Raw genomic sequence first — 25,964 nt, 5'->3', positions numbered from 1 at the left:
CATGGGATTTATCAATTAGGAGTGACAGATTGTTTGGTAAACGTTATAGTTATTTGAATGACTCTTACCATAATATGTTAGGTTAACATAGCAGCCACCTTCTCAGTTGGTTATTTATGCCTCATATAACGTACACCAGGGGTCACCAACGCGGTGCCCGCGGGCACCAGGTCGCCCGTAAGGACCAGATGAGTCGCCCGCTGGCCTGTTCAAAAAATAGCTCAAATAGCAGCACTTACCAGTGAGCTGCCTCAATTTTTTAAATTTTATTTATTTACTAGAAAGCTGGTCTCGCTTTGCTCGACATTTTTAATTCTAAGAGAGACAAAACTCAAATAGATTTTGAAAATCCAAGAAAATATTTTAAAGACTTAGTCTTTACTTGTTTAAATAAATTCATTTTTTTTTTACTTTGCTTCTTATAACTTTCAGAAAGACAATTTTAGAGAAAAAATACAACCTTAAAAAGGATATACCTTTTTACCTTTTAAATTCCTTCCTCTTCTTTCCTGACAATTTAAATCAATGTTCAAGTATCTTTTTTTTAATTGTAAAGAATAATAAATACATTTTAATTAATTGTTCATTTTAGCTTCTGTTTTTTCAAAGAAGAATATTTGAGAAATATTTCTTCAAACTTATTGTGATTAAAATAAAATAAAAATATTCTAGCAAATCTAGAAAATCTGTAGAATCAAATATAAATCTTATTTTAAAGTCTTTTGAAATTATTTTAAAATTTTTAGTCTGGAAAATCTATAAGAAAAAATGATTTGTCTTTGTTAGAAATATAGCTTGGTCCAATTTGTTATATATTCTAACAAAGTGCAGATTGGATTTTAACCTATTTAAAACATGTCATCAAAATTCTAAAATGAAAAATTACTAATAACGTTCCATAAATTATTTTTTTGAATTTTTTGAAAAAGATTCGAATTAGCTAGTTTTTCCCATCATTTTTTCAGTGGAATTTTGAATTTTAAAGAGTCGAAATTGAAGATAAAGTATGTTTCAAAATTAAATTTTCATTTTTTTCGTGTTTTCTTCTCTTTTAAACCGTTCAATTAAGTGTTTTTGTCATCATTTATTCTCTACAAAAAACCTTCCGTGAAAAGGAAAAAAAATGTTAGACTGAATGACAGACAGAAATACCCATTTTTTAATGTATATAGATTTATTTATTGAAGGTCAATTGAGCAAATTGGCTATTTCTGGCAATTTATTTAAGTGTGTATCAAACTGGTAGCCCTTCGCATTAATCAGTACCCAAGAAGTAGCTCTTGGTTTCAAAAAGGTTGGTAAACCCCTAACGTACACTTATTCAGCCTGTTGTTCACTATTCTTTATGTATTTTAAATTGCCTTTCAAATGTCTATTCTTAGTGTTGGGTTTTATCAAATACTGTAAATTTCCCCCCAAAAATGTGACTCATCTGGTCCTTACTGTACTATGGACTGGACTCTCACTATTATGTTAAATTCACTATGAACTGGACTCTCAAATTATTATGTTAGATCCACTATGGACTGGACTCTCACTATTATGTTAGATCCACAATGGACTGGACTCTCACACTATTATGTTAGATCCACTATGGACTGGACTCTCACACTATTATGTTAGATCCACTATGGACTGGACTCTCACAATATTATGTTAGATCCACTATGGACTGGACTCTCACTATTATGTTAGATTCACTATGAACTGGACTCTCACAATATTATGCTAGATCCACAATGGACTGGACTCTCACACTATTATGTTAGATCCACTATGGACTGGACTCTCAATATTATGTTAGACCCACAATGGACTGGACTCTCACAATATTATGCTAGATCCACAATGGACTGGACTCTCACAACATTATGCTAGATCCACAATGGACTGGACTCTCACAATATTATGCTAGATCCACTATGGACTGGACTCTCACAATATTATGTTAGATCCACTATGGACTGGACTGTCACTATTATGTTAGATTCACAATGGACTGGACTCTCACACTATTATGTTAGATCCACTATGGACTGGACTCTCACTATTATGTTAGATTCACTAACGGTGTGGCGCAGTGGGAGAGTGGCCGTGCGGAACCCGAGGGTCACTGGTTCAATTCCCACCTAGTACCAACCTTGTCACGTCCGTTGTGTCCTTGAGCAAGACACTTCACCCTTGCTCCTGATGGGTGCTGGTTAGCGCCTTGCATGGCAGCTCCCTCCATCAGTGTATGAATGTGTGTGAATGGGTAAATGTGGAAGTAGTGTCAAAGCGCTTTGAGTACCTTGAAGGTAGAAAAGCGCTATACAAGTACAACCCATTTATTATGTTAGATTCACTATGGACTGGACTCTCACAATATTATGCTAGATCCACAATGGACTGGACTCTCACAATATTATGCTGGATCCACAATGGACTGGACAGTCACTATTATGTTATATCCTCTATGGACTGGACTCTCACAATATTATGTTAGATCCACTATGGACTGGACTGTCACTATTATGTTAGATTCACAATGGACTGGACTCTCACACTATTATGTTAGATCCACTATGGACTGGACTCTCACTATTATGTTAGATTCACTATGGACTGGACTCTCACAATATTATGCTAGATCCACAATGGACTGGACTCTCACTATTATGTTACATCCTCTATGGACTGGACTCTCACTATTATGTAAGATCCAATATGGACTGGATTCTCACCCTAGTATGTTAGATCCACTATGGACTGGATTCTTACAATACTATGTTAGATCCACTATGGACTGGACTCTCACACTATTATGTTCGATCCACTATGGACTGGACTCTCACTATTATGTTAGATTCACTATGAACTGGACTCTCACAATATTATGCTAGATCCACAATGGCCTGGACAGTCACTATTATGTTATATCCTCTATGGACTGGACTCTCACAATATTATGCTAGATCCACAATGGACTGGACTCTCACAATATTATGCTAGATCCACAATGGACTGGACTCTCACACTATTATGTTAGACCCACAATGGACTGGACTCTCACACTATTATGCTAGATCCACAATGGACTGGACTCTCACACTATTATGTTAGACCCACAATGGACTGGACTCTAACACTATTATGCTAGATCCACAATGGACTGGACAGTCACTATTATGTTATATCCTCTATGGACTGGACTCTCACAATATTATGTTAGATCCACTATGGACTGGACTCTCACTATTATGTTAGATCCTCTATGGACTGGACTCTCACAATATTATGCTAGATCCACAATGGACTGGACTCTCACAATATTATGCTAGATCCACAATGGACTGGACTCTCACACTATTATGTTAGACCCACAATGGACTGGACTCTCACACTATTATGCTAGATCCACAATGGACTGGACAGTCACTATTATGTTATATCCTCTATGGACTGGACTCTCACAATATTATGTTAGATCCACTATGGACTGGACTCTCACTATTATGTTAGATCCACTATGGACTGGACTCTCACTATTATGTTAGATCCACTATGGACTGGACTCTCACTATTATGTTAGATCCACTATGGACTGGACTCTCACAATATTACGTTGCATCCACAATGGACAGGACTCTCACACTATTATGTTAGATCCACTATGGACTGGACTCTCACTATTATGTTAGATCCACTATGGACTGGACTCTCACTATTATGTTAGATCCACTATGGACTGGACTCTCACTATTATGTTAGATCCACTATGGACTGGACTCTCACAATATTACGTTGCATCCACAATGGACAGGACTCTCACACTATTATGTTAGATCCACTATGGACTGGACTCTCACTATTATGTTAGATCCAGTGCGACTTATATATAAGTTTTTTTCCATCTTTATTATGCATTATCGGCAGGTGTTACTTATACTGCGGAACGACTTATACTCCGAAAAATACGGTATGTGTCCTCTTTTTGGGATTTCACAATCTGGTCAGCCTCGCCGACATTATTATGGTTGAACCATCTTCATGGTAGACAAACAATTACTACCACAATGCATTTTAGGTACAAACTTTTTTTTTTGTAGTTTGGATGTAACTACTAGTATGTGTAATAATTATGTTGGTATTACAACTACTTTGTTGTGATTTGTTCTGTAATGTCGCCCAATGACCAGAGGGGGTCAGTGTTGGTGCAGTTCAGACCTTGACGTCCTCCCACATCTCTCTGTCCTCAGTCAGCACCCTGGTGGTGTGGAGCGGCGTGGAGGGAACCGCCATGGACTGCTGCAGAGTGCAACAACAACAACAACAACAACACAGCTGTGTTGATTAAACAACAAGTAGTAGCAGGATTAAATATTGCGTGTGTGTGGCAAAGTAAACTTACACTAATCCAAGGGTGATTCATAAACTGGGTGATGGTCATTCTCTCATTGGGGTCCGTCTTCAGCAGCTGGTTAATCAAGTCTTTACCTAGTCGAGGAAAACAAACTTAAGTTTGATCACATTACGCCTGTACTGGCTCACCTGCACTGGCTTCCTGTGCACTTAAGATGTGACTTTAAGGTTTTACTACTTACGTATAAAATACTACACGGTCTAGCTCCATCCTATCTTGAAGAAATCGGCAAGAAATCCGCGTTCAAAGAACTCCGGCTTATTAGTGATTCCCAGAGCCCAAAAAAAGTATAGAGCGTTTTCTATTGGGGCTCCAGTACTCTGGAACAGTTCGAGATGCTAACTCAGTAGAAGCATTTAAGTCCCATATTAAAACTCATTTGTATACTCTAGCCTTTAAATAGACCCCCCTTTTTAGACCAGTTGATCTGCCGTTTCTATTTTGCTCTGCCCCGTTCTCCTTCTTGGAGGGAGGTCACAGGTTCGGTGGCCACGTATGAAGCCGGGACCCGGGGTGGACCGCTCGTCTGTGCATCGGTTGGGGACATCTCCGCGCTGCTGACCCGTCTCCGTTAGAGATGGTCTCCTGCTGGCCCCACTATGGACTGAACTGTCATATTATGTTGGATCCACTATGGACTGGACTATCACAATATTTTGCTAGATCCACTATGGACTGGACTCTCACACTATTATGTCAGGTCCACTATGGACTGGACTCTCACTGTTATGTTAGATCCAGTATGGACTGGACTCTCACTATTATGTTAGATCCACTATGGACTGGACTCTCACTATTATGTTAGATCCACTATGGACTGGACTCTCACACTATTATGTTAGATCTACTATGGACTGGACTCTCACACTATTATGTTAGATCCACTATGGGCTGGACTCTCCCAATATTATGCTGGATCCACTATGGACTGGACTTTCACTATTATGTTAGATCCACTATGGACTGGACTCTCACTATTATATTAGATCCACTATGGACTGGACTCTCACTATTATGTTGGATCCACTATGGACTGGACTATCACAATATTTTGCTAGATCCACAATGGACTGGACTCTCACTATTATGTTGGATCCAATATGGACAGGCATCTCACACTATTATGTTAGATCCACTATGGACTGGACTCTCACAATATTGTGCTACATCCACAATGGACTGGAGTCACAATATTATGTTGGATCCACTATGGACTGTACTCTCACAATATTATGCTAGATCCACTATGGACTGTACTCTCACAATATTATGCTAGATCCACTATGGACTGTACTCTCACAATATTATGCTAGATCCACTATGGACTGGACTCACTATTATGTTAGATCCACTATGGACTGGACTCTCAAAATATTATGTTGGATCCACTATGGACTGAACTGTCACTTTTATGTTAGATCCACTATGGACTGGACTATCACAATATTATGCTAGATCCACAATGGACTGGACTCTCACTATTATGTTAGATCCACTATGGACTGGGCTCTCACACTATTATGTTAGATCCACTATGGACTGGACTCTCACTATTATGTTAGATCCACAATGGACTGGACTCTCACACTATTATGTTAGATTCACTATGGACTGGACTGTCAACATTATGTTAGATCCACTATGGACTGGACTCTCCCAATATTATGCTAGATCCACTATGGACCGGACTCTCACTATTATGTTAGATCCACTATGGACTGGACTCTCCCAATATTATGCTAGATCCACCATGGACAGGACTCTCACTATTATGTTAGATCCACTATGGACTGGACCCTCACTATTATGTTAGATCAACTATGGACTGGACTCTCACTATTATGTTAGATCCACTATGGTCTCGACTCTTACACTTTTATGTTGGATCCACTATGGACTGGACTGTCACTGTTATGTTAGATCCACTATGGACTTCACTCTCACAATATTATGCTAGATCCACTATGGACAGGACTCTCACTATTATGTTAGATCCACTATGGACTGGACTCTCACAATATTATGTTAGATCCACTATGGACTGAACTGTAACTTTTATGTTAGATCCACTATGGACTGGACTATCACAATATTATGCTAGATCCACAATGGACTGGACTCTCACTATTATGTTGGATCCACTATGGACTGGATTCTCACTATTATGTTAGATCCACTATGGACTGGACTCTCACTATTATGTTGGATCCACTAAGGTCTGGACTCTTACACTATTAAGCTAGATCCACTATGGACTGGACTCTCACACTATTATGTCAGGTACACTATGGACTGGACTCTCACTGTTATGTTAGATCCAGTATGGACTGGACTCTCACTATTATGTTGGATCCACTATGGACTGGACTCTCCCAATATTATGCTAGATCCACCATGGACAGGACTCTCACTATTATGTTGGATCCACTATGGACTGGCCTCTCCCAATATTATGTTAGATCCACTATGGACTGGACCCTCACTATTATGTTAGATCCACTATGGACTGGACACTCACTATTATGTTAGATCCACTATGGACTGGACTCTCACTATTATGTTAGATCCACTATGGTCTCGACTCTTACACTTTTATGTTGGATCCACTATGGACTGGACTGTCACTGTTATGTTAGATCCACTATGGACTGGACTCTCCCAATATTATGTTAGATCCACTATGGACTTGACTCTCACAATATTATGCTAGATCCACTATGGACTGGACTCTCACTATTATGTTAGATCCACTATGGACTGAACTCTCACAATATTATGTTAGATCCACTATGGACTGAACTGTAACTTTTATGTTAGATCCACTATGGACTGGACTATCACAATATTATGCTAGATCCACAATGGACTGGACTCTCACTATTATGTTAGATCCACTATGGACTGGATTCTCCCAATATGCTAGATCCACCATGGACAGGACTCTCACTATTATGTTAGATCCACTATGGACTGGACTCTCCCAATATTATGTTGGATCCACTATGGACTGGACCCTCACTATTATGTTAGATCCACTATGGACTAGACACTCACTATTATGTTGGATCCACTAAGGTCTGGACTCTTACACTATTAAGCTAGATCCACTATGGACTGGACTCTCACACTATTATGTCAGGTCCACTATGGACTGGACTCTCACTGTTATGTTAGATCCAGTATGGACTGGACTCTCACAATTATGTTAGATCCACTATGGACTGGACTCTCACTATTATGTTAGATCCACTATGGACTGGACTCTCACACTATTATGTTAGATCTACTATGGACTGGACTCTCACACTATTATGTTAGATCTACTATGGGCTGGACTCTCCCAATATTATGCTGGATCCACTATGGACTGGACTTTCACTATTATGTTAGATCCACTATGGACCGTACTCTCACTATTATATTAGATCCACTATGGACTGGACTCTCACTATTATATTAGATTCACTATGGACTGGACTCTCACCATTATGTTGGATCCACTTTGGACTGGACTCTCACACTATTATGTTAGATCCACTATGGACTGGACTCTCACTATTATATTAGATCCACTATGGACTGGACTCTCACTATTATGTTGGATCCACTATGGACTGGACTCTCACACTATTATATTAGATCCACTATGGACTGGACTCTCACTATTATGTTGGATCCACTATGGACTGGACTCTCACACTATTATGTTAGATCCACTATGGACTGGACTCTCACTATTATATTAGATCCACTATGGACTGGACTCTCACTATTATGTTGGATCCACTAAGGTCTGGACTCTTACAATATTAAAATAGATCCACTATGGACTGGACTCTCACACTATTATGTCAGGTCCACTATGGACTGGACTCTCACTGTTATGTTAGATCCAGTATGGACTGGACTCTCACTATTATGTTAGATCCACTATGGACTGGACTCTCACTATTATGTTAGATCCACTATGGACTGGACTCTCACACTATTATGTTAGATCTACTATGGACTGGACTCTCACACTATTATGTTAGATCCACTATGGGCTGGACTCTCCCAATATTATGCTGGATCCACTATGGACTGGACTTTCACTATTATGTTAGATCCACTATGGACTGGACTCTCACTATTATATTAGATCCACTATGGACTGGACTCTCACTATTATGTTGGATCCACTATGGACTGGACTCTCACACTATTATGTTAGATCCACTATGGACTGAACTGTAACTTTTACGTTAGATCCACTATGGACTGGACTATCACAATATTATGCTAGATCCACAATGGACTGGACTCTCACTATTATGTTAGATCCACTATGGACTAGATTCTCACTATTATGTTAGATCCACTATTGACTGGACTCTCACTATTATGTAAGATCCACTATGGTCTCGACTCTTACACTTTTATGTTGGATCCACTATGGACTGGACTGTCACTGTTATGTTAGATCCACTATGGACTTCACTCTCACAATATTATGCTAGATCCACTATGGACTGGACTCTCACTATTATGTTAGATCCACTATGGACTGGACTCTCACAATATTATGTTAGATCCACTATGGACTGAACTGTAACTTTTATGTTAGATCCACTATGGACTGGACTATCACAATATTATGCTAGATCCACAATGGACTGGACTCTCACTATTATGTTGGATCCACTATGGACTGGATTCTCACTATTATGTTAGATCCACTATGGACTGGACTCTCACTATTATGTTGGATCCACTAAGGTCTGGACTCTTACATTATTAAGCTAGATCCACTATGGACTGGACTCTCACACTATTATGTCAGGTACACTATGGACTGGACTCTCACTGTTATGTTAGATCCAGTATGGACTGGACTCTCACTATTATGTTGGATCCACTATGGACTGGACTCTCCCAATATTATGCTAGATCCACCATGGACAGGACTCTCACTATTATGTTAGATCCACTATGGACTGGACTCTCCCAATATTATGTTAGATCCACTATGGACTGGACCCTCACTATTATGTTAGATCCACTATGGACTGGACACTCACTATTATGTTAGATCCACTATGGACTGGACTCTCACTATTATGTTAGATCCACTATGGTCTCGACTCTTACACTTTTATGTTGGATCCACTATGGACTGGACTGTCACTGTTATGTTAGATCCACTATGGACTTGACTCTCACAATATTATGCTAGATCCACTATGGACTGGACTCTCACTATTATGTTAGATCCACTATGGACTGGACTCTCACAATATTATGTTAGATCCACTATGGACTGAACTGTAACTTTTATGTTAGATCCACTATGGACTGGACTATCACAATATTATGCTAGATCCACAATGGACTGGACTCTCACTATTATGTTAGATCCACTATGGACTGGATTCTCCCAATATGCTAGATCCACCATGGACAGGACTCTCACTATTATGTTAGATCCACTATGGACTGGACTCTCCCAATATTATGTCAGATCCACTATGGACTGGACCCTCACTATTATGTTAGATCCACTATGGACTAGACACTCACTATTATGTTGGATCCACTAAGGTCTGGACTCTTACACTATTAAGCTAGATCCACTATGGACTGGACTCTCACACTATTATGTCAGGTCCACTATGGACTGGACTCTCACTGTTATGTTAGATCCAGTATGGACTGGACTCTCACAATTATGTTAGATCCACTATGGACTGGACTCTCACTATTATGTTAGATCCACTATGGACTGGACTCTCACTATTATGTTAGATCCACTATGGACTGGACTCTCACTATTATGTTAGATCCAGTATGGACTGGACTCTCACAATTATGTTAGATCCACTATGGACTGGACTCTCACTATTATGTTAGATCCACTATGGACTGGACTCTCACACTATTATGTTAGATCTACTATGGGCTGGACTCTCCCAATATTATGCTGGATCCACTATGGACTGGACTTTCACTATTATGTTGGATCCACTATGGACCGTACTCTCACTATTATATTAGATCCACTATGGACTGGACTCTCACTATTATATTAGATCCACTATGGACTGGACTCTCACCATTATGTTGGATCCACTTTGGACTGGACTCTCACACTATTATGTTAGATCCACTATGGACTGGACTCTCACTATTATATTAGATCCACTATGGACTGGACTCTCACTATTATGTTGGATCCACTATGGACTGGACTCTCACACTATTATATTAGATCCACTATGGACTGGACTCTCACTATTATGTTGGATCCACTATGGACTGGACTATCACACTATTATGTTAGATCCACTATGGACTGGACTCTCACTATTATATTAGATCCACTATGGACTGGACTCTCACTATTATGTTGGATCCATTAAGGTCTGGACTCTTACACTATTAAAATAGATCCACTATGGACTGGACTCTCACACTATTATGTCAGGTCCACTATGGACTGGACTCTCACTGTTATGTTAGATCCAGTATGGACTGGACTCTCACTATTATGTTAGATCCACTATGGACTGGACTCTCACTATTATGTTAGATCCACTATGGACTGGACTCTCACACAATTATGTTAGATCTACTATGGACTGGACTCTCACACTATTATGTTAGATCCACTATGGGCTGGACTCTCCCAATATTATGCTGGATCCACTATGGACTGGACTTTCACTATTATGTTAGATCCACTATGGACTGGACTCTCACTATTATATTAGATCCACTATGGACTGGACTCTCACTATTATGTTGGATCCACTATGGACTGGACTCTCACACTATTATGTTAGATCCACTATGGACTGAACTGTAACTTTTATGTTAGATCCACTATGGACTGGACTATCACAATATTATGCTAGATCCATAATGGACTGGACTCTCACTATTATGTTAGATCCACTATGGACTAGATTCTCACTATTATGTTAGATCCACTATGGACTGGACTCTCACTATTATGTTGGATCCACTAAGGTCTGGACTCTTACACTATTAAGCTAGATCCACTATGGACTGGACTCTCACACTATTATGTCAGGTCCACTATGGACTGGACTCTCACTGTTATGTTAGATCCAGTATGGACTGGACTCTCACTATTATGTTAGATCCACTATGGACTGGACTCTCACTATTATGTTAGATCCACTATGGACTGGACTCTCACACTATTATGTTAGATCTACTATGGACTGGACTCTCACACTATTATGTTAGATCCACTATGTGCTGGACTCTCCCAATATTATGCTGGATCCACTATGGACTGTACTTTCACTATTATGTTAGATCCACTATGGACCGTACTCTCACTATTATATTAGATCCACTATGGACTGGACTCTCACTATTATGTTGGATCCACTATGGACTGGACTCTCACACTATTATGTTAGATCCACTATGGACTGGACTCTCACTATTATATTAGATCCACTATGGACTGGACTCTCACTATTATGTTGGATCCACTATGGACTGAACTCTCACACTATTATATTAGATCCACTATGGACTGGACTCTCACTATTATGTTGGATCCACTATGGACTGGACTCTCACACTATTATGTTAGATCCACTATGGACTGGACTCTCACTATTATATTAGATCCACTATGGACTGGACTCTCACTATTATGTTGGATCCACTAAGGTCTGGACTCTTACACTATTAAGCTAGATCCACTATGGACTGGACTCTCACACTATTATGTCAGGTCCACTATGGACTGGACTCTCACTGTTATGTTAGATCCAGTATGGACTGGACTCTCACTATTATGTTAGATCCACTATGGACTGGACTCTCACTATTATGTTAGATCCACTATGGACTGGAATCTCACACTATTATGTTAGATCTACTATGGACTGGACTCTCACACTATTATGTTAGATCCACTATGGGCTGGACTCTCCCAACATTATGCTGGATCCACTCTGGACTGGACTTTCACTATTATGTTAGATCCACTATGGACCGTACTCTCACTATTATATTAGATCCACTGTGGACTGGACTCTCACTATTATATTAGATCCACTATGGACTGGACTCTCACTATTATGTTGGATCCACTATGGACTGGACTCTCACACTATTATGTTAGATCCACTATGGACTGGACTCTCACTATTATATTAGATCCACTATGGACTGGACTCTCACTATTATTTTGGATCCACTATGGACTGGACTCTCACTATTATGTTAGATCCACTATGGACTGAACTCTTACTATTATGTTAGATCCACTATGGACTGGACTCTCACTATTATGTTAGATCCACTATGGACTGGACTCTCACTATTATATTAGATCCACTATGGACTGGACTCTCACACTATTATGTTAGATCCACTATGGACTGGACTCTCACACTATTATGTTAGATCCACTATGGACTTGACTCTCACTATTATGTTAGATCCACTTGACGTCCATTGCGATCCCCTCCAAGGTTTCTCATTGTCCCATTGGGTTGAGTTTTTCCTTGCCCTGATGTGGGATCTGAGTCGAGGATGTCATTGTGGTTTGTGCGGCCCTTTGAGACACTCGTGATTTAGGACTATATAAGTAAACATTGATTAATAAACATTAAATGAAGTTAATTGAAGTGATTATAACGGCACGTCAAAACAATTAGTTTTAAGTCAAAGAAAAAGTTATAGGATGTTAACAAATACAAAAAGTGAAACCTCCAATGTTGAAATGAACTCAATTCATTTGTTCAGGGCTGAAACTGCGCATAAATTATTTTTTTAACCATGCAGGCAGAGCATTAGGTCATATTGTTGACCATCATGTCAGCATAAAGACAAATGTTAGGTGAAAATGTGTTATAATATTAAATAATGTCAGTATGTTGAGGCTTTTAAAAAAGGTCACCAAACTGATGGTGCAGTTGAAATGGTAAAAAAATACAACCAAACAAATGTAAACTAAAACTTCTAACTCAGGGGTCAGCAACCTTTTTGAAACCAAGAGCTACTTCTTGGGTACTGATTAATGCGAAGGGCTACCAGTTTGATACACACTTAAATAAATTGCCAGAAATAGCCAATTTGCTCAATTTACCTTTAATAGATAAATCTATATATATAAAAAAAATGGGTATTTCTGTCTGTCATTCCGTCGTACATTTTTTTTCCTTTTACGGAAGGTTTTTTGTAGAGAATAAATGATGAAAAAAACACTTAATTGAACGACTTAAAAGAGGAAAAAACACGAAAAAAAATTAAATTAAATTTTGAAACATAGTTTATCTTCAATTTCAACTCTTTAAAATTCAAAATTCAACCGAAAAAAGTGAAGAGAAAAACTAGCAAATTCGAATCTTTTTGAAAAAATTAAAAAAAAGAATTTATGGAACATCATTAATAATTTTTCCTGATTAAGATTAATTTTAAAATTTTGATGACATGTTTTGAATGGTTTAAAATCCAATCTGCACTTTGTTAGAATATATAACAAATTGGACCAAGCTATATTTCTAAAAGACAAATCATTATTTCTTCTAGATTTTTCAGAACAAAAATTTTAAAAGAAATTCAAAAGACTTTGAAATAAGATTTAAATTTGATTCTACAGATTTTCTAGATTTCCCAGAATAATGTTTTTGAATTTTAATCATAATAAGTTTGAAGAAATATTTCACAAATATTATTCGTCGAAAAAACAGAAGTTAAAATGAAGAGATAAATTAAAATCTATTTATTATTCTTTACAATAATTAAAACAAACTTGAACATTGATTTAAATTGTCAAGAAAGAAGAGGAAGGAATTTAAAAGGTAAATGTGTTTAAAAATCCTAAAATCATTTTTAAGGTTGTATTTTTTCTCTAAAATTGTCTTTCTGAAAGTTATAAGAAGCAAAGTAAAAAAATAAATGAATTTATTTAAACAAGTGAAGACCAAGTCTTTAAAATATTTTCTTGGATTTTCAAATTCTATTTGAATTTTGTCTCTCTTAGAATTAAAAATGTCGAGCAAAGCGAGACCAGCTTGCTAGTAAATAAATACAATTTAATAAATAGAGGCAGCTCACTGGTAAGTGCTGCTATTTGAACTATTTTTAGAACAGGCCAGCGGGCGACTCATCTGGTCCTTACGGGCACCGCGTTTGTGACCCCTGTTCTGACTCTTTTGAAGAGGATTGACAGACAAATTGGAGCTAGACCAGTGGTGTGAAAGTCAAGGCCCGGGGGCCAGACACAGCCCGGGAATGTATGATCTATGGTAACCGGGATGACATGTGATTAGTATTAGAAACGGCCCGCAGGCCACAGCCGCCTGCTGCTGTTTTGCACGCACCAATACTCAATCAGTGTTGGCGCTAGGAAGTTTCAAGTCATAAAAATTAGGTCCCGTAGCACATTTTTGGGGTCCCACTTTTTTGTAAGCGTTTTGAAAACAGATGATAAATATATGCGTGTATGCATTCTATATTGTGTTTTGGAAAAAGGTTGTCATAAACAATACTTATTTCATTAAAAATATATATCTATAAATGAAAACACATTTTTATGCATATGTACATGTATTTAGTTAGAAACATTAATTCATTTTCTTCTTTCCTTCATGGATCTAAATCAGGGGTCGGCAACCCAAAATGTTGAGAGAGCCATATTGAACCAAAAATACAAAAACAAATCTGTCAGGAGCCGCAAAAAAATAAAAGCTATATTACATACAGATAGTGTGACATGAGATATAAATTGAATTATGAGGACTTAAAAGAAACTACAGTTAGCCTAAATAGCATGTTAGCATCGATTAGCTTGCAGTCTTGCAGTGACCAAATATGTCTGATTTGCACTCCACATACGTCAATAACATCAACAACATCACCTTTGTGCATTCTCGCACAGCGTTAAAAGTTTGGTGGACAAAATGAGACGGAAAAAGAAGTGGCATAAAACACGTCTTAGAAAGTCGGAGAAAGTTATGCATGTAAACAAACTAGGGTGCGTTCAAGGACCGCGAAAATTAGTAGGACAAAACGGCGCTCGCCAAATACTCCAATCAGTGAAGCATGTTTAATATAAACAGTGTGCTTTATAGCAATTAGGGAGGTTTGTGTCATGTTTGTCCTCCTACAGAAACCAAATTAAAACAAAAAATGTGTTTTTTCCACTCATTTCCATTTTTAATATATTTTTGAAAAAGCTCCAGAGAGCCACTAGGGCGGCGCTAAAGAGCCGCATTCAGCTCCAGAGCCACTGTGACACTATTGTTAATGATTACATTTTTTTTATTACTGTTTTTAATGAGGGATATTTAATCACTGCTATTTTGACATAGTTTCTCTACTTATAGATTGTACCGTGTCATGTTTGTGTGTCCTCAATTGCTCTGTTTATTGCTATTCTGGATGTTGCTGGGTCGGGTTTGGTTTTGGAATTGGATTGCAGTGTTATGGTATTGTTGTGTATTGATTAAAAAATTCATTAAAAAAAATTTAAAAAAATTAAATAATAATAAACCGGGCATAGTCAATTATTTTGACTCGGGGGGCCACATTTAGGGCAAAAAATATGTCTGGGGGCCGGTATATTTATTTTTAGGAACACTAATACAAAACCTCACAATAATGTCTGATTGAATGCTAAAAACGTTAAAAAACGCAATGGAATTTTACATGTTTCTATGAAGGATAAAACACTGAATATTGACCAAATATGAACGTCACAACCTTTTTTGATCGTCACATTTTACAATGTAAAATACGGTGGTATAGCTCGGTCTGTAGAGTGGCCGTGCCAGCAACTTGAGGGTTGCAGGTTCGATTCCCGCTTCCGCCACCCTAGTCGCTGCCGTTGTGTCCTTGGGCAAGACACTTTACCCACCTGCTCCCAATGCCGCCCACACTGGTTTAAATGTAACTTAGATGTTGGGTTTCACTATGTAAAGCGCTTTGAGTCACTAGAGAAAAGCGCTATATAAATATAATTCACTTCACAATCAAGTGAAACGCAACAAAAATGCAACAAACAGTAAAATATGAACACGAAAGGTACAAAATAAAGCCACCTACAATCTGATATACCGTATTTCCTTGAATTGCCGCTGGGGCGCTAATTATTTTAAAACCTCTTTTCACTTCTGCACTTACCAAAGGCATGCGGTAAAAGTAAGCATCCATCCATCCATTTTCTACCGCTCATTCCCTTTTGGGGTCGCTGGCGCCTATCTAAGCATGCGCTAATTATTTTAAAACCTCTTCTCACTACGGCACTTACCAAAGGCATGTAGTAAAAATTTAAGTGTGATGTAAGCTTGGACCTTAAATCCTACTGAATAGCTCTTAATCTTGTTCTCTTAATGCGATTTCAAAATACCGGTATTGAAATCAGCCTCCTCCATTTTGAAAAATGATGACAGGGGAAGTGTCACTCGTGACAACACGAGTTTGACCAGGCGGTAATACTAAGCATGCGCTAATTATTTTGCCAAGCGAGTTTGACCCGGCAGTTTTTCAAGGAAATATGGTAAGTGATAAGCTTTAGAACTTTGTTGTAAAAGTTTTCTTCTGCTTCTGTGGAAACACTTCCCGGACTCACTGTTTGGTGCCTCGTCGGAGCTGCTGTGACGTAGATTAGCAGAGTAACTAATTAGATGACCATAGTAACTAATTAGATGACCATAGTAACTAATTAGATGACCATAGTAACTAATTAGATTACCATAGTAACTAATTAGATTACCATAGTAACTAATTAGATGACCATCGTAACTAATTAGATGACCATAGTAACTAATTTGATTACCATAGTAAATAATTAGATGACCATAGTAACTAATTAGATGACCATCGTAACTAATTAGATTACCATAGTAACTAATTAGATGACCATAGTAACTAATTAGATTACCATAGTAACTAATTAGATGACCATCGTAACTAATTAGATGACCATCGTAACTAATTAGATTACCATAGTAACTAATTAGATGACCATAGTAACTAATTAGATGACCATAGTAACTAATTAATGACCATAGTAACTAATTAGATGACCATAGTAACTAATTAGATTACCATAGTAACTAATTAGATGACCATAGTAACTAATTAGATGACCATCGTAACTAATTAGATGACCATAGTAACTAATTAGATGACCATAGTAACTAATTAGATGACCATAGTAACTAATTCGATGACCATAGTAACTAATTCGATGACCATAGTAACTAATTAGATGACCATCGTAACTAATTAGATGACCATCGTAACTAATTAGATGACCATAGTAACTAATTAGATGACCATAGTAACTAATTAATGACCATAGTAACTAATTAGATGACCATCGTAACTAATTAGATGACCATCGTAACTAATTAGATTACCATAGTAACTAATTAGATGACCATAGTAACTAATTAGATGACCATAGTAACTAATTAGATTACCATAGTAACTAATTAGATGACCATAGTAACTAATTAGATGACCATCGTAACTAATTAGATGACCATAGTAACTAATTGGATGACCATAGTAACTAATTAGATTACCATAGTAACTAATTAGATGACCATCGTAACTAATTAGATGACCATCGTAACTAATTTGATTACCATAGTAACTAATTAGATGACCATAGTAACTAATTAGATGACCATCGTAACTAATTAGATTACCATAGTAACTAATTAGATGACCATAGTAACTAATTAGATTACCATAGTAACTAATTAGATGACCATAGTAACTAATTAGATTACCATAGTAACTAATTAATGACCATAGTAACTAATTAGATGACCATAGTAACTAATTAGATTACCATAGTAACTAATTAGATGACCATAGTAACTAATTAGATGACCATCGTAACTAATTAGATGACCATAGTAACTACTTAGATTACCATAGTAACTAATTAGATGACCATCGTAACTAATTAATGACCATAGTAACTACATAGATTACCATAGTAACTAATTAGATGACCATCGTAACTAATTAGATGACCAGAGTAACTAATTAGATTACCATCGTAACTAATTAGATGACCATAGTAACTAATTAGATTACCATAGTAACTGTTTAATGACCATAGTAACTAGTTAATGACCATAGTAACTAATTAGATGACCATAGTAACTGATTAAAGACCATAGTAACTACTTAGATGACCATAGTAACTAATTAGATGACCATCGTAACTAATTAGATGACCAGAGTAACTAATTAATGACCAGAGTAACTAATTAGATGACCATAGTAACTAATTAGATGACCATAGTAACTAATTAGATGATCATAGTAACTAATTACTGACCATAGTAACTAATTAGATGACCATCGTAACTAATTAGATGACCATAGTAACTAATTAATGACCATAGTAACTAATTAATGACCATAGTAACTAATTAGATGACCATCGTAACTAATTAGATGACCATAGTAACTAATTAGATGACCATAGTAACTAATTAGATTACCATAGTAACTAATTAGATGACCATAGTAACTAATTAGATGACCATAGTAACTAATTAGATGACCATCGTAACTAATTAGATGACCATCGTAACTAATTAGATGACCATAGTAACTAATTAGATGACCATAGTAACTAATTAGATTACCATTGTAACTAATTAGATGACCATAGTAACTAATTAGATTACCATAGTAACTAATTAGATGACCGTAGTAACTAATTAGATTACCATAGTAACTAATTATATTACCATAGTAACTAATTCGATGACCATAGTAACTAATTAGATGACCATAGTAACTAATTAGATGACCATCGTAACTAATTAGATGACCATCGTAACTAATTAGATGACCATAGTAACTAATTAGATTACCATAGTAACTAATTAGATGACCATAGTAACTAATTAATGACCATAGTAACTAATTAGATTACCATTGTAACTAATTAAATGACCATAGTAACTAATTAGATTATCATAGTAACTAATTAGATGACCATCGTAACTAATTAATGACCATAGTAACTAATTAGATGACCATAGTAACGAATTAATGACCATAGTAACTAATTAGATGACCACAGTAACTAATTAAATTTCCATTTTAACTAATTAGATGACCATAGTAACTAATTAATGACCATAGTAACTAATTAGATGACATCGTAACTAATTAATGACCATAGTAACTAATTAGATGACCATCGTAACTAATTAATGACCATAGTAACTAATTAGATTACCATAGTAACTGGTATGTCATCCCAAAGCGCAGATTCCAACCATTGGAATACTTTGTATAGTTCAAGACATTGGTTGTTAGAAAACATGACTGCACATCATAATAGCAGCTACACTTTCCATCTTAAAGATTTAAAAAAATATTTGTGACTGTCCGGAGGGCCATATTGAAAAGCTTAACGACCCGCATGTGGCCTTAATTTGCCGAGGTCTGGTCCAAACCTTCCCGCTGTCTGTATTTTTTTTTTTCTATATTTTTATTGTATTACCTTCAAAATGTGTTTGTTCTATTTTTGGCCAAAGTAAGACAAAGAAAACAACCGGAAGTTGTCTTTATTTTTTAGTTTTAATGCCATGATTTTAATAGTCAAACCCGCGCGTGCAGATATTTTACTACGTGTGACCCCTGAGTCTAAATGAGTTTGACACCCCCGAGCTTCAAAACGTGCTGACATAGCCATACTGCCATCTAGTGGTGTTTTGTAGACATTGTTTGAATTGGGGCTTGTAAATTGTGTTTTTTATCAGGGTTGTAACGGTATTGTGGTTTCAAAATCTTGACAATAAAGCCGTGACGTGTGACCCTATCAAACGAAAACTTGATAAGTGTAGTTTTTTTAGGCACTTTTGCTTTGGCGAGTGTGAAAATAAACTACATTACCAGAATCCAATTAATTAAATTTAAACTTGAAGTACAAGAAAAACAGCGTTCTCATTTACAATAATGTTTGTCCATCCATCCATCCATTTCCTACCGCTTGTCCCTTTTGGGGTTATCCAACAAAGATGTGAAGTGAATTATATTTATATAGCGCTTTTTGAGGTGGCGAGTTGTCCAGGGTGTACCCCGCCTTCCGCTCGATTGTAGCTGAGATAGGCGCCGGCACCCCCCGCGACTCCAAAAGAGAATAAGCAGTAGAAAATGGATGGATGGATGGGCTTTTTTTTCTCTAGTGACTCAAAGCGCTTTACATAGCAAAAATAGAAAAATAATTTTGAATGTGTCTGTGTGTTTTTCAATATAACCATTTAAGTCTCACCTTAAAACACATCTGTATACTCTAGCCTTTAAATAGACCTCCTTTTTAGACCAGTTGATCTGCCGCTTCTTTTCTTTTTTCTCCTATGTCCCCCCCTCCCTTGTGGAGGGGGTCCGGTCCGATGACCATGGATGAAGTACTGGCTGTCCAGAGTCGAGACCCAGGATGGACCGCTCGCCTGTGTATCGGTTGGGGACATCTCTACGCTGCTGATCCGCCTCCGCTTGAGATGGTTTCCTGCGGACGGGACTCTCGCTGCTGTCTTGGATCCGCTTTGAACTGAACTCTCGCGGCTGTGTTGGAGCCACTATGGATTGAACTTTCACAGTATCGTGTTAGACCCGATCGACATCCATTGCTTTTGGTCCCCTAGAGGGGGGGGGGGGGGTTGCCCACATCAGAGGTCCTCTCCAAGGTTTCTCATAGTCAGCATTGTCACTGGCGTCCCACTGGATGTGAATTCTCCCTGCCCACTGGGTGTGAGTTTTCCTTGCCCTTTTGTGGGTTCTTCCGAGGATGTTGTAGTCGTAATGATTTGTGCAGTCCTTTGAGACATTTGTGATTTGGGGCTATATAAATAAACATTGATTGATTGATTGATTTTTGTTTTTTTAATAGTACTTGGTTAAAATATTTCAGCATAAGTACTTCAAAACATTTTTTTTAGCACATTTAAAACAACTGCGATAATAATGATCCATCCATCCATCCATCTTCTTCCGCTTATCCGAGGTGGGGACGCGGGGGCAGCAGCCTAAGCAGGGAAGCCCAGACTTCCCTCTCCCCAGCCACTTTGTCCAGCTCTTCCCGGGGGATCCCGAGGCGTTCCCAGGGCAGACCTGGGTCTTCCCCGTAGCCTCCTACCAATGGGACGTGCCCTACCAGATGCCCGAAACACCTCATCTGGCTCCTCTCCATCTGGAGGAGCAGCGGCTTTACTTTGAGTTCCTCCCGGATGGCAGAGCTTCTCACCCTATCTCTAAGGGAGAGCCCCGCCACCTGGTGGAGGAAACTCATTTCGGCCGCATGTACCCGTGATCTTATCCTTTCGGTCATGACCCAGAGCTCATGACCATAGGTGAGGATGGGAACGTAGATCGACCGGTAAATTGAGATCTTTGCCTTCCGGCTCAGCTCCTTCTTCACCACAACGGATCGATACAGCGTCCGCATTACTGAAGACGCCGCACCGATCCACTTGTCGATCTCACGATCCACTCTTCCCTCATTCGTGAACAAGACTCCGAGGTACTTGAACTCCTCCACTTGGGGCAAGATCTCTTCCCCAACCCGGAAATGGCATTTCAACCTTTTCCGGGGAGAGAACCATGGACTCGGACTTGGAGGTACTGATTCCCATCCTAGTCGCTTGACACTCGGCTGCGAACCGATCCAGTGAGAACTGAAGATCCCGGCCAGATGAAGCCATCAGGACCACATCGTCTGCAAAAAGCAGAGACCTAATCCTGCAGCCACCAAACCGGAACCCCTCAACGCCTTCACTGCGCCCAGAAATTCTGTCCATAAAAGTTATGAACAGAATCGGTGATAGTAATAACGATAACCGTGCTAATTAAGTCACATTAACCGTGATAGGATTTTTCATTCAGTGACCGTCATCCACAACAGATTTTTATCCATATTTACAATTGTGATCAAAATGATTCAACCCCCACACAATTTTGGTGTTTTAGCAAGTTGGACATTTATTCCGTATTTTGTTTATAGTCATATCAAATAAAGATGTGTCAAATAGACAAATGCAACTTAAATTGTAACACTGTATTTTACAAAATACCAAAAAAAGGACATTTTTCTTAAATGACAAAATGATTCAACCCCGTAGTTCCATGCATCTTTAGTACTTAGTAGAACACCCTTTGGCAGTAATGACATCCTTCAAAGGTGATACATAACTTCTTGCAACCATCTACAGGTATTTTAGCCCATTCCTCTTGGGCAAAGGCCTCCGGTTCATTCATATTCTTGGGCTTGCGTGCTGCAACTGCCTTTTTCAACTCCCACCACAGCTTTTCTATAGGATTTAGGTCTGGCGACTGTGAAGGCCACTCCAGAGTCTTCCAGCCCTTCTTCTGCAACCACTCTGATGTTGATTTGGAGGTATGCTTGGGATCCTTGTCCTGTTGGAAGGTCCAACGTCTCCCAAGCCTCAGCTTCCTCACTGACTTCATGACATTTGCAGCTAATATATCCTGCTAGGAAATAGAATTCATAATGCCTTGAACGCGCTGGAGATTCCCGGTACCTGAGGCAGAGAAACAGCCCCAAAGCATGATTGACCCCCCACCATGGTGTTCTTCTCTTCGTAAGCTTCATTTTTTCTCCTCCAGACATAACGTTGATTCATAGGCCCAAAGAGTTCCACTTGTGCCTCATCACTCCATAGAACAGTTTCCCAAAACCTTTGGGGTTTGTCCAGATGATTTTTTGGCATACTGGAGTCTTTTTCTTGTGCCTGGTAGTCAGAAGTGGGTTGCGCCTGTGAGTTCTGGCATGGAGGCCTTCATCTCGTAGTGTGCGCCTTATTGTCTGGGACGAAACCTGCGTTCCCCCCTCTGCAATGTCCTGTTGTAGTTCCTCAGCTGTTACCCGGGGGTTTTCCACCACTGCACGCACACAGCATCCTCTTTCTACCACGCCCAGGTAGTGTTTCCACTGTGCCTTTAGCTTTAAACTTGTGAATTATGCTCCCAACTGTGTCTCTTGGAATGTGTAATGTCTTTGCTATTTTCTTATATCCATACTTTCGGGTCTCCCCATGTCTAGCATTAAAAGATTACAGTTTGTACAAAATGCGGCTGCTAGACTTTTGACAAGAACAAGAAAGTTTGATCACATTACGCCTGTACTGGCTCACCTGCACTGGCTTCCTGTGCACTTAAGATGTGACTTTAAGGTTTTACTACTTACATATAAAATACTACACGGTCTAGCTCCATCCTATCTTGCCGATTGTATTGTACCATATGTCCCGGCAAGAAATCTGCGTTCAAAGGACTCCAGCTTATTAGTGATTCCCAAAGCCCAAAAAAAGTCCGCGGGCCATAGAGCGTTTTCATTTCGGGCTCCAGTACTCTGGAATGCCCTCCCGGTAAAAGTTCGAGATGCCACCTCAGTAGAAGCATTTAAGTCTCACCTTAAAACTCATTTGTATACTCTAGCCTTTAAATAGACTCCCTTTTTAGACCAGTTGATCTGCCGTTTCTTTTCTTTTTCTCCTATGTCCCACTCTCCCTTGTGGAGGGGGTCCGGTCCGATCCGGTGGCCATGTACTGCTTGCCTGTGTATCGGCTGGGGACATCTCTGCGCTGCTGATCCGCCTCCACTCGGGATGGTTTCCTGCTGGCTCCCCTGTGAACGGGACTCTCGCTGCTGTGTTGGATCCGCTTTGGACTGGACTCTCGCGACTGTGTTGGATCCATTATGGATTGAACTTTCACAGTATCATGTTAGACCCGCTCGACATCCATTGCTTTCCTCCTCTCCAAGGTTCTCATAGTCATCATTGTCACCGACGTCCCACTGGGTGTGAGTTTTCCTTGCCCTTATGTGGGCCTACCGAGGATGTCGTAGTGGTTTGTGCAGCCCTTTGAGACACTAGTGATTTAGGGCTATATAAGTAAACATTGATTAATTGATTGATTGATCCTTTCTTATGAAGAGAAATTACCTCCTCTCTTGAATTCTTTGACCACTCCCTGGACTTCACCATGTTGCAAATACACCATTGACTATCTACAAGAAGCTGAGCATCAAAGTCTTTTTCAATCAATTGTTGCTCGTTATGGTTCTAATCATACCTACAGGTGTTTTTAACACCTGATTGAAAAGACCTTATTCAAATTCTGTTCTTAAGAGTTATGATCTTCAAGGGGGTTGAGTAATTTTGTCAATGAGATATTAAGAGAAATGACACTGTTTGGTATGTTACAAAATATAATGTTGTAATTCAAGTTGCATTTGTCTATTTAATGCATCTTTATTTGATATGACTATAAACAAAATACAGAATAAATGTCCAACTTGCTAAAACACAAAAATTGTGTGGGGGTTGAATAATTTCGATCACAACTGTACTGTGACATTTCTGACTGTGTGTGACTCAGTCACATTTTAAGAATGCTTTGTATCATTGCACAACATTGATTTTCAAAAGCAATAACTTTACTGAGACATTATCTGTTCATTTCGTGCTTCAGGTCAAAGCACTCAGCGTTTTGTCTCCCGCACACAGAAACATCTACGGAATTTTGTCAAATTCCTTCGTTATCACTTTATCGAACTGCGCCCGCAAGTGACACCGGGGCCACTTTGGGACCCGTGCGTGTTTATACTGTCGTCTGATAAAGATCACATTTTTACTTGTAATCTAAACAGTCAGCTGGGAAATATCTGATTTAGAAAAAAATCAGATTTGTAGCTTATTTTCCGGAACCATAGGGCGCACGGGATTATAAGGCGCACTGACGATTATAAGGTGCATTAAAGGGGTCATATTATTATTATTTTATTCTAAATGTAAAAGACTTCCTTGTGGTCTACATAACATGTAATGTAGCATAGACTATGTTTTACAAATCATCTTCAAGTCGCTTTCTGACAGTCGCTTTAGGTTGCGCCGTTTTTCGACAGCGACTTCTCCTTGTCATCTTTGTTGTAGCGGTGTAGCGTGCAAGGACGAGAGTGGAAGAAGTGTCAAAAGACAGAGCTAACTGTTTTATTGACATTCAGACTTTACTTCAATCAATAACGGAGCAGAAACTCCTCATCCGTGGCTCACGAGTGCAATAACAACACCGGAAATGTGTCCCGTGAGAAACCGTCCGATCGGAACTCTAATAACTAAAGTTCCTTGGGTGAATAATGTAAACTCACTACACCGGTATGTTTTAGCGCTTTCATGGTGAGTTTACTGACAGATATAATTAAGAACTTTACACTACTTTATGTTAGAAATGGCAACAGCGGAGGATGAATGTCCCATACCAGGAAGATAAAGAAAAAGAAGAAGCTTATAAACTATGGTGTCGTCACGGACTACAAAAGGCGGACTCACGCAATTTTCAGATCCCAAATACAGAATAGCAGGGACCAGAAGGTAAGAAAAGTTGCTTTTGCATTATATTGTGAAACGAAACACCAGATAATATGTCTTACCTTATACTGGGTATAGGCAGCCCGCGGCTCTTTAGCGCCGCCCTAGTGGCTCTCTGGAGCTTTTTTCAAAAATGCATGAAAAATGGAAAAATATAAGGG

The 25,964-nt window shown here is 38.7% G+C and overlaps 1 protein-coding gene across 1 annotated transcript in view; it reads right to left on the bottom strand.

The window, feature by feature from the left end:
* Positions 1 to 25,964, bottom strand: part of mapkapk3 (MAPK activated protein kinase 3) — a 105,131-nt gene that overhangs the window by 14,201 nt on the left and 64,966 nt on the right. Inside the window, exons 8-9 of the mRNA XM_061875244.1 lie at positions 4,391 to 4,476; positions 4,207 to 4,287 (exon numbers count right to left, since the gene is read on the bottom strand). Coding sequence (XP_061731228.1) covers positions 4,207 to 4,287; positions 4,391 to 4,476 — 167 coding nt within the window. The remainder of the gene's footprint in view (positions 1 to 4,206; positions 4,288 to 4,390; positions 4,477 to 25,964) is intronic.

This window comes from Nerophis ophidion, linkage group LG16, assembly GCF_033978795.1.
Source record: "Nerophis ophidion isolate RoL-2023_Sa linkage group LG16, RoL_Noph_v1.0, whole genome shotgun sequence".
Classification (NCBI taxonomy): Eukaryota; Metazoa; Chordata; class Actinopteri; order Syngnathiformes; family Syngnathidae; genus Nerophis; species Nerophis ophidion.
This window is presented reverse-complemented; position numbering and strand designations above follow the sequence as displayed.